This window comes from Miscanthus floridulus, chromosome 7 (assembly GCF_019320115.1).
Source record: "Miscanthus floridulus cultivar M001 chromosome 7, ASM1932011v1, whole genome shotgun sequence".
NCBI classification, from domain to species: domain Eukaryota; kingdom Viridiplantae; phylum Streptophyta; class Magnoliopsida; order Poales; family Poaceae; genus Miscanthus; species Miscanthus floridulus.
The window spans coordinates 112,381,384-112,392,306 of record NC_089586.1 but is presented as its reverse complement, the minus strand read 5'-3'; the positions used below and the strand labels follow the sequence as shown (position 1 = coordinate 112,392,306).

Sequence of the window (10,923 nt, the reverse complement as noted above, 5' to 3'; positions counted from 1 at the left end):
TAAATAAAAACGTCCTCTTAAATATGTGACAATGCATGATACTGTCGGTCTATAACCAACTGGTCTTCTTGTTTGGCAAATATTTAGCGATTGACTACTGTGTCCCGAAAAAAAAAGTGACGTTTTACCCTAAGTCTATGTTTAGTTTGTGAAATTTAGGAATTTGGCTACTATAGCACTTTCGTTTTTATTGACAATTAGTCTTGAATCATGGATTAATTAGGTTTGAAACGTTCATCTCACGATTTTTAACTAAACTATGCAATTAGTTTTTTTTCGTCTATATTTAATGTTCCATACACGTATCGCAAGATTCGATATAATGAATACTATAGTATTTTTTAGAAAACTTTTTAGGAACTAAACACAGCCTAACAAAGGAAAAGAAACGGAAGAAGATTCGTACCCCGAGGGCTCGAGGCGTCTTTGTTTGGTTGATGCCAGCGTAGACTTAGCAAAATGAGGGGATTACGTTTGCCGATGTGAAGAAAGAAATAGGTGGGCCTGCCTTTTGTCATCTGCTCAAAATTTTCCCCAAAACATCTCCTCTTCTTGACGAGGAAGGCAGCCCGAGCGAGGCGTGCGTGCGCTGCAATGGCGGACTCGACGGCGCCGACGAGAGTGATGATGGCGGTGAACGAGTCGTCGCTCAAGGGGTACCCGCACCCCTCCATCAGCTGCCGCACCGCCTTCGACTGGACGCTCTCCAAGCTCGTCCGCTCCAACCCCGGGGGCTTCCACTTCCTCTTCATCCACGTTCAGGTCCCCGACGAGGACGGTAAGTACACTCGCTTGCCCCGGTGCCCCTGTGACTTGCTCCGCTATTATGCCGCGCGCGTGCTACTCGCGAAATCACGCGAAATGTGTGTTTTCTCCCTCCATTCACGCGTTCGCGTTGGTACCGATTAAGTATGTGATTTGGGCATGTCTCGATGTGTGCTGTGTGGAATTGTGGATACTAGCTCTCCCCCGTGCACGGGTAGCCACGCACTGATAGTATTGGTTAATGTTGTCCTTACTGCAAGCTCACTGATTATGTAGATTAATCCGCGAAACGTTGCAGCTTGCGTAGGATTTTTTTTCTTCAAAAAATCATTTGCTCCAGCAATTACAAAAAATAATCTTAAGATCGACGAAATTGCAGAAATGATATCCAATCGCCAAGCCATGTGGCAAAATTTTCCACAATGGAAAGGGTGGCAACATGACATTCGCTAATAGCAAGGATTATTTCTGTAAATGCCGCATCAATACCTTTTTACAAAAAAAAAAAATTCACCTGTGTATGACAGTTTTGATTTTATCTTCTGATGTGTTGAGTCATCGTATTCGCTTACAGCATCCAATTTTTTCTGTGTGCTCTATGGCTAGGAACTTTTTTGTGTAACTTGTTCTGTTTCAGGACTAGCCAATGTTATGATCTCTTGAGTTAGGTTCTAGTCTGTTCGGACTATGTTGCATTGGTTACTGTTAGGTGGCCTGGCATCTGAATTCTGGATTTGGCATACCTGGATTAGAATTGTTGGCTGCTGCGTCGAATATCTCGTCTTTGTTGGCTAATTTCATCATTTGATTTTTCAGCAAGTTAGAGATAAGAATCAGCACATTTGTTCTGACAATTTACTTGATCCTAAATGGTTTGTCTCTTATGGTTAAGATGGCATGCTGGTGTATCAGAAATTGTATACTTGTATGGCTGTAGAGTTTCTCTCTACTCGAAATGATATATGCAGGACTAGCCTGTTGGTTGAAATAAACTGGAAAAATATGCCCCTCAGTTTCTACTTTGACAAAATGCGGACTCGTTGTACTAGTATTTGTTTTTTGGGGCAAGGATGACATTTTGAGAAAGAGTGCTTTTAATATGTGGATGTTTATGTTATTTTGAAGCAATATTTTGTAATACAGTCATTCATGTAGGCAAATGCTTAATGATATTGCAAATATGACTCTTTCATACAGGAACATGGTATTGTTTGTTTGTGATCGGATAGGTAGTATCGTGCTACTGCTTGTGCTTGTGTGCATCTTGTTGTTCTCATCTCCAACTGCATTAATAATGCCCTTACAACGGGCTTCCATTCTGATTTCTGTTTACCTCCTTCAGACCATCCCTTTGTCATCAGATCACATGATATTGTCCAGCTTGGCTTCCAATAACCTAACAACGTACACCTATTTATTTTGGACTGCAGATTTGGTGCCCAGGGGGCTGGCGCCCTCGTTAGCTAAAATACCATGTTGCAATGTTTCAAAAATCATCACAAAAATCATGTATATGGTACACATAAAGTTAAGTATACCCACAACAATTCAGTTTGAAATTCATCCTAGATACCAAGAAACAAAATAGACAAGCAATCAACCTGGCACTGTTCATCATGTGCTGACAGTGACACTTCTGTTTTTTTAATCTCAGCATCAAAGATGAATTTCAATCTGAATTGTTGTGGCTACACTTAACTTTAGGTGTACTACATACATGATTTTTGTGATGATTTTTGAAACATTGTAACATGGTATTTTAGTCCTTTAGCTAATGAGGGCTCCAGCCCCCCTGGGTGCCATATGATTTTCCTTTACTTTGAGACATTGTATACCATATCACTTTGCTCTGTTTCTGCTATCAAGAATTTTGTTAGCAACTCTTTCTGGCCTTTTTGAGAATTGTTACTGTGGCAGCAGCATTTACCTCTTGTACCCTATTTCCTTATACCATCTTTTCATCCCATTTTGAGATCAACAGCTCTCTGTGTCAAAAATCCTGTCTGTTAGGATTTTTTTTAGGGGGATCATGATGCACTTTAGCTGATACGAGAAACTGAACAGAGGATTCCTGCATCATGGATGTTTATATGGCACTTCTCTCGGTGCCTTAATTTCTTTGCTTTGTTTGTTCTCATATCTTTTCTTTTGCTGTTGCTCTACCATCTGCGCTAGACGCCTAGACTGCGAGATGAAGAAAATCAGTGATTATATATATGGACTGAATGCTTCTTTTGCACAGATTTTATGTTAGAGCATTGTATAGCTGATACAATAAAGTTAGAACAGACATATTTTATGGTACATGGGTTGGGGATTTTTTAGGCTTAGGTCTGATGTGTTTTATATGTTTGGTTCTGAACTCCTAATCAGTAAAAGATTCATTACAAACTCAGCTAGTTTGAGACTGATGTTGTACTGGACAACACGATTCATCTACTAGATTACTACTAACTTCCTTAGATATGACATTGGGTTCAGGATCTTCTGTTGCAGTAGTTCAGAAATCAGTTAATTATTTATCCAATGAACTTTGGTAACCTTTTGTGTTTTCCCCATTGTCCAGCGTATGAACTGAAACAAGATTTCTGGAACATGCATTAATCCTTAGTGGTTTTCAAATATTTTTCCCAGTTTATCTTTCTGTACAATGGGTGAATATTGGATACTTGCCCGAAACTTTAATGCATCACTATTTTGTGTCTTAATACAAGACTTTTTTTGTTTTGATGCCAATCAAAAGGATTTGATGACATCGATAGCGTCTATGCTTCACCGGAGGACTTCCACCAAATGAAGCGGAGAGACAAGATAAGAGGGCTTCATTTGCTTGAGTACTTTGTAAACCAATGCCATCAGTTAGGGGTAATTGAACTTGGTTATTGCTCAGAAAGTTTACTGATTTTCATCTGTTGTGAAGGCTCCATCTGGCAACGATCGCCTTTTTGGTGTATAATGGTTTTATGTCTAATTTTTGTTGCAGATAAAATGCGAGGCATGGATCAGACATGGGGATCCAAAGGAGGTTATATGCAGCGAAGTGAAGAGAGTCCAGCCTGACCTTCTAGTTGTGGGAAGTAGGGGCCTTGGGCCATTTCAGAGGTAATATATGTGAGCATGACTCAGTGTTTCAGCCATTATTGCACAGCATTTTATTCAGAATGGCATATACAGAAAAATGCATGATGCGGTAATTCAACCTCCCACATTATGCTGCTCCTTGCTCATTGTGTTCCATCTCTCTTACATTTACCTTGTGCTTTGATTATCCAAGGATCTATGGTTAAATGTGTTTGTTGTTGCTTGATCACTTGATTTAATTGTAGTTGAGGCCCAGCATGATTTAGCTTTTACCAATATATTTCGAGAAACAGTAAATAAAATGTTTTGGCACTTACCAATAGGATCTGGAAATATGGAATACAATGAGTTTTTTTTATCTAAAACTAAACATATCAATATTTGGGCTTTTCTGGGATCTGTGCCTGGCCTCAAGCTTAGTCTGGCCAGTCCCAATAAAGCTTGGGCTTGGGCTTGGCCAGTTGGCCCATCATATGAACAGGTCTGGTGGTTACTAGCAGCAATTATCATCATCTTGCTTTTCTCTGCCTCTATTATTTAGTACCTTTGATGTAGCACTAGGAAAATGGTGCACTTTTTCTAGTGGACTTAATATGGCTCTATTTCAAAACAAAATAAACCTGTCAGCACAATATAGCCTCTTTCTGTTTGCAAGTTGTTCAAAAGCATATGGCTTTCAGGTTGTTGAGCGATTATTCTTAAAAATCAGTATTCATTTTAATATTGTCAGATGCTAACTAGTTAGCCTCTTTTTGTAAATTGTATTGAGTATTTTGCTTATATAGTTGTAGGGAAACCTAGGAAAGTGGGCAGAAACTACGAAAGTTTGCATATTGCATTAGAAGCTTCAAGTTAATGTTGAATCTGTTGAACCTGACTGTAACATGTCAGTTAAGAAAAGGATTGCAGCTAACATCTAAAAGCACAGTTAATGTTGAATTTGTTGAACCTGACTGTAACATGTCAGTTGTAGATAAGAGCATTCGAACGTGAAATCCTATGTTTTTGTGAACTGTCAATTGGTGGTATGATATTTGTGTAACATCTTAGAAATTAGAATGATATATACACTTTAGCCTTGTAAGGTACTGAATGTGATTTCTGAATAAACTAATAAGGCCTGTCGTGACCTAGAAATCTTTCTTGCTCCAGTAATACTTCATCTAATACCATTGGACTCTTTTGAGTTGTCCCATTGCCCTGAGTTGCACATCATCCTCTGTAACAGGGATTATCTTGTAAAAAAATAAGGCATAATATTTTCCAAAACAGGGCAGGCCTGGTGCAGTGGTGAGAGCTGTCTCACTGAGTCACCAGGTCGCGGGTTCGAAGCAGCCTCTCCGCAGATTTTGCGGAGGGAAGGCTTCCTCGGGTTTTCCCTTCCCCAGACCCCACTCATGTGGGAGCCTCCGGCATTGGGTCTGCCCGTTTATTTTCCTTAACAATGGAATCTAAGTAGTTTAAAACCAAAACAGTCACCAAGCGTACAAACAACTTTTTTTCATCACAATATTTTGAAATAGAAAAGGTACCATATATGAAAAGGAAAAACAGGACACTTTCTTGTGTTTACTTTGCCATGCTGCTTCTACTGAAGTGTAATTATTACCTTTGTTATGATCCTGTCATCCTTTTCTCTTTGGTTGTGTTGGTGCTCAAATCATCTCACGATAGTATGTTTCTCAACTTTCGTGAATGCAGGATGCTGTTCTGTGTTATTATTATTTGTGTGCATGCATGTTGTAGTGCCCTCATATGATTATGCCAATGCCTTTTGATATTCGTGCACCCTAGATAAGATTGTGCCGTACAAATCAATAAGCAGTGTAGTGTGCCTACTGTGAAAGCCATATGCATTAATCCTAATAATAAACACTCCTTTGATATACTTTCGGATAATGTACTAATAGAAAGATCTCGCAATTTAGTGGCCTATGCATGTAGGGCTGATTATATCTCCTGATATGTCATGTCAGTTTGTCTAGAACTAGTTGTGTAATCCTCATTGACACCTTTCATCTACTTTGCTAAATTTCTGGCGAGTCTTGACGATTTTTTCGTCACACTTTAGTCAATATAATTTAAAGAATACCTTATTTATGTTGATCAGCAAGAGGCAAGATTAATTATATAGACTGATTCATTACTTTTATCCCGTTTGAAGGTGCATTTGGGATCTCATTTCGTTTAGTCATGTATGACTTCTCTGCAACTCTTTCGTCAGTCAATTTATTTACCTTGTTGGTGATGGTGTCACATGGTATTGTTCAGTCACTATGAACTAGATGATGGAAACATATGCACAGTAGGTATAAGCATGAGAAATTCACTAGCGAAGTTTGTTGCCATAGTCTATTCATCAGAGCATCATATTCATCTGGATCCTACTACTATATTTACGGTTAACTCCAGTAAGAAAAATCTACAGGAAATTTGCTTGCACCGAATCTGAATGGTCTTTTGTATGTAGGGTTTTCGTGGGTACGGTGAGCGAGTTCTGCGTTAAGCATGCAGAATGCCCCGTCATCACCATAAAACGGAATGCTACTGAAGCTCCACAGGACCCTGTCGACGATTGATGCTTTCAAGCCATGTCACTGGAGAATGAGATATTCTTCACTGCTTATAATGGGTTAATGTACAAAATACGATATGGAAGTGCCTGGAACTAGTTCGCGGAGGGAACTTTTGCACACTGCGCCCCAAAACTAGAGTGAAGATGAAAACGCTATCGTTCGCCCGAGGGATGATGAGAGATTGTACGTATCATATGTGATGCATCAGTCGAGTTGTGAACCTAAGCTACTGCTATATGTTCATGTGCCAGGCTTTGCTGGAATGAATGCCCCGCCCCTTATTTGCCCCTGCCTGACCACGGCTTCAGCAGGGTATCTGAAGCCCGCGTACTCCTTCGGCACGGCGTAGCCTTTGGTAATGCCAACGAGCTGGGGCTGCTGATGCAGATGCTGGCCCTGGCCCTGGACCTGGACCTGGCCATGATGCTGACGCCCCTTGTTGTCGGCCTTGCTGTCGTTCTTCCACGCCGCAGGCTTCCCCGGCGCGAACTTGATCTCGAAGCCGTCGTCGATGTCGTGGATCATGGCGCGAGAGCTCGCCATGGGCTTCATCGTCGGGTACTTGATCTCGAAGCCCTTCTCCAGGTCGCCCCCAACGGCGTCGGAGGCGTAGAAGTCCTGGTCGGCGGCCCTCTTCCTGGAGAGGCGGCGGCCGCACAGCCTGCCGACGACACAGGCGGCCACGGCGAGGAAAGAGATCACCACGAGCACGGCGAAGACCGGGCCGAACGAGCCCTTGGACGCCGCGGCGGTGGACGGCTGCGCGCGCAGGATGGCGTTAGAGGACGTGGGGTAGTACACCGTGGGATCAGGCAAGGAAGCCATGTCCTTGGTTCTCTCAGCTAGTTCTCTCAAGCTGCTACTACTACCCACGCTCTCCCTCGAACAAATGGTCGCTCCTCTAAGCAATGGTTCGGCCGTTCGGGTGTCGCTCTCTTGGGCACCAAGGAGAGTGTGTGGTCCTTTTATGATGGGAGCAGCCGAAGGCGCCGATTTGAACCGAGCAACTCCTTTGCATTTTTTTTCAGAAGCCAAGTGCTCGAGCCGACTCCACTCGGCTCAGCTGCTGGCATGGCATGATGATGCCGCCCCATCTTTCCTTTCCCACTCCCTCCTCATTCTTTTGTTTTCGCGGAGATCTTTGAACGCATCGGACCGCGAGAAAGGCTGGTGCTTTGGGATTCCTTTGGAGCAGTTCAATGCGAGCTTGGAATAACGTCTGCAGCAGCCGCCTGGCCCTGGCATCTCTCTCACTCTCACTCCCTGTGTCCCCTGTGGCCTGTGTGCTGTTGCTTTTGCTTGTGGACGTTGCATTGGATCAAAGCAACCGCGGCGGCAGCAGCCAGCAGGCAGGCAGGGAAGGAAGGGCCCGGGCACAGCCGCACAGTGGCGGACGTCGATCGCTTTGGGTCTCCTTGATTGCTTTTCCCCGTTCGCTTTAGCACATTGTGGGGCGCCGGGGAATGAGCGCCCCCTCTTGACTGGTCACCTTTCTTGGGCATGCCGACGCCATTGCTTCCTCCAGGCCCCTTCGCCAAATTCCCTTGAGGTGACCGTGACACTGACGTCTTAGCCTGTTCATTCATGCTCCTGCCTAAGGGCATTGTTCTTTCCATCATGTGTTCACGCCCACCTGAATCCGGTTTAGATGATGAATTTGCGAGCACGATTATTAGGTCTTGGACACTAGGACATGTAGGAACGTGGAACTAGTCATGATACATGTTTCATGGTTGAGACTTGAGACTTGGCGGTGAGCTGGTTTGGTGACTAGCGGCCTGTTCGTTTGGCCGTGGCTTATCGTAAACGATCGTAAATTTTCAGCCGAAATAATATTTTTCTCTCACACAAACCAGTCAGCAGTACTTCTTTACGAACCAGCAACAATACGAACCAGCCAACCGAACAAGCTGTAGATCAGCTTGAAGTACATTCGTGTAAGACCCCACTAATGGGCCTTGGGCCGGTCTGGTGGGTCGGGCCGAATGGCCGAATACTGTAGCGACAGAGTGACATGGGTTACTGTAGTACCAGGAGTGGTACCACCTCGGAAGCTGAAGTTGAGCCAAACCAACTTAAATAGCCAGTCCAAGGACACGTAGTAACCTTTGGTTAACCGTTTTATGCGAAGCGAGGACGAAAGCGTAAACAGGTTGCTACGTAGGTGGGGCCCATTCCTCGGTAGAGTGGGCCTGTGCCGTGTCCCGGGCCTGGGGCGTTTACAAATGGTATTCAGAGCCAACTCTCGCGGTTTCACGGATATATGGCTCGGGAGCTCGGACAGGCTGCGCATGGCTCCTATGAGAGCATGGCACTTGGGTCGAGGAGCTGGGAATATAGTCTTGAACCAAGAGAGTCGAGCGGTTTTACGGACATATGGTTCGGGAGCCCGGACAGGTGGCGCTTGGCGCTTGGGCCGGGGAGCTGGGAATATGGACGTGGGCCAAGATAGTCGATCCTGGACATGTTTAAGTAGGTTGATTTGGCCCTCGACGAGGACGTCGAGTCCTTAAGGGTGGGTGTATGTGAGATCCTGCTAGCTGGGCCGGTCGTGGGCTGGGCCGAATGGCTGGCTACTGTAGCACAAGGCGATGCGAGGCATGGTAGCTCGGGTTGCTGGTACTGTAGCACGCGGAACACTGTAGCGCCGGAGTAGTACCACCTCGGGAGCTAAAGTTGAGCCAAACCAACCTAAATAGCCAGGCCAAAGAACGCGTAGTAACATTCGGTTAATCGTTTTACGCGAAGCGAGGACAAAAGCGTAAACAGGTTGCTACGTAGGTGGGGCCCACCCCTTGGTAGAGTGGGCCTGTGCCGTGTTTCGAGCCTGGGGCGTTACAAATAGGTTGCTACGTAGGTGGGGCCCACTCCTTGGTAGAATGGGCATGTGCTGTGTTCTGAGCCTGGGGCGTTACAAATGATATTCAGAGCCAACTCTCGCGGTTTCACGGACGTATGGCTCGGGAGCTCGAATAGGTTACGCATGGCTCTAAAAGAGCATGGCACTTGGCCCGAGGAGCTGGGAATATGTACGTGGGCTAAGAGAGTCGATCCTGGACATTTATCCCGTATAGGTAAGCTGATTTGACCCTCGACGAGGACGTCGAGTCCTTAAGGGTGGGTGTATGTAAGACCCCACTAATGGGCCTTGGGCCGGTCTGGTGGGTCGGGCCGAATGGCCAAATACTGTAGCGGCAGAGTGACATGGGTTACTGTAGCGCCAGGAGTGGTACCACCTCGGAAGCTGAAGTTGAGCCAAACCAACTTAAATAGCCAGGCCAAGGACACGTAGTAACCTTTGGTTAACCGTTTTACGCGAAGCGATGACGAAAGCGTAAATAGGTTGCTACGTAGGTGGGGCTCATTCCTTGGTAGAGTGGGCCTATGCCGTGTGCCGGGCCTGGGGCGTTACAATGCGTTACAAGGACACAAGGAAGAAATGCAAATAGACGTTATGGGGCAGTTCGGCTGGTACAAAAACCAGCCGGTTTTCACTGTGCACGGATGAAAATCACTGTTCACTCTCTTCCAAATTTCTCCAGATTCATCTAGATTCCTCCAAATGACTCCACAAAAATTGCACAAGGGCAGCTTGAGTAGAAGGTGAGACTTAAGCCTCATTCTGCGCAACTTCTCTGGCGGCTTTACGAGCTATTTTGTTTTATCAAATGGTTTAAAATGATACACTCTCAAATTGAGCTTCTTAAAACTCAGTCTCGGAAGGGGTGTATGTTTGATGTAGCTAAAATGGTAGCTTCTCTTAGCTCCCTCTGCTAGATAGCATGGTCCTCAAATTTACCAAACAATTTCAAAAACAATTTCAGTTCTAGCAGTAAAACATGGTCGTATCAAAAAGGGGTCTTACTCCCGGTGCCTCATAAAGAAAGACATTATAACAATCAAAATTTATCCTACAAAGAAAAACATCTAAAGTTGTTGGATACTGTATTTGCATTGTTCAGCCCTGTTTAAGGGATATTCAAGCCAATTTTTTGATCTTTTATTTGTGCTTTAAATAAATTCTATAATACCTTTTTCTGTAGAGAACGGAGAGAGTACATCTTAGGCCCTTCATACGCCTAAGGGCATTGCTCTTTCCATCGTAAGTTCACGCCCACATGTGTTCCATTAGCTTATAAGTTATGACTTATCAGCCACTAACAATATTTTTTTCTTACACTAAACCAGCCAACCGTACTGTCGGCGTTTTGGAACCGGGGGTCCCTCAACCAACGAGTGAATTTGTACTGCGTGTCCCTAATCCCGGATGGTGATGCAAAGAGACACAAGGTTTATACTGGTTCGGGCAGTCGAGGCCCTACGTCCAGTCTGAGAGATTGATCTTGTATTCCTTGCACCGGAGTGCTCGTGGTAGGGGGTTACAAGCTGAGTGAGAGAGGGAGCTAGCCCCAGGTCTCGGCGAGGGTGGTGCGAACGGCTTGGGACGTTGCTCCCAAGCAGCGTGGAAGTGCGTGATTCTATCGGTGTGTCTTTTTTCCGC

General features: G+C 44.7%; 2 protein-coding genes across 2 annotated transcripts; one reads left to right on the top strand and one right to left on the bottom strand.

Annotated features, from left to right (window-relative positions):
• The first annotated feature begins 510 nt into the window (after positions 1 to 510).
• On the top strand, positions 511 to 6,685 carry LOC136464297 (universal stress protein A-like protein). The gene is made up of 4 exons (XM_066463260.1): positions 511 to 778; positions 3,509 to 3,630; positions 3,749 to 3,867; positions 6,317 to 6,685. Exons 1-4 carry the CDS (start codon positions 595 to 597, stop codon positions 6,423 to 6,425), a joined length of 534 nt encoding a protein of 177 aa, XP_066319357.1. The 5' UTR covers positions 511 to 594; the 3' UTR covers positions 6,426 to 6,685.
• LOC136464296 (uncharacterized) lies at positions 6,663 to 7,347 on the bottom strand. The gene has a single exon (XM_066463259.1). The coding sequence runs from the start codon at positions 7,245 to 7,247 to the stop codon at positions 6,663 to 6,665; it is 585 nt and encodes a 194-aa protein (XP_066319356.1). The 5' UTR covers positions 7,248 to 7,347.
• Positions 7,348 to 10,923: the final 3,576 nt, after the last annotated feature.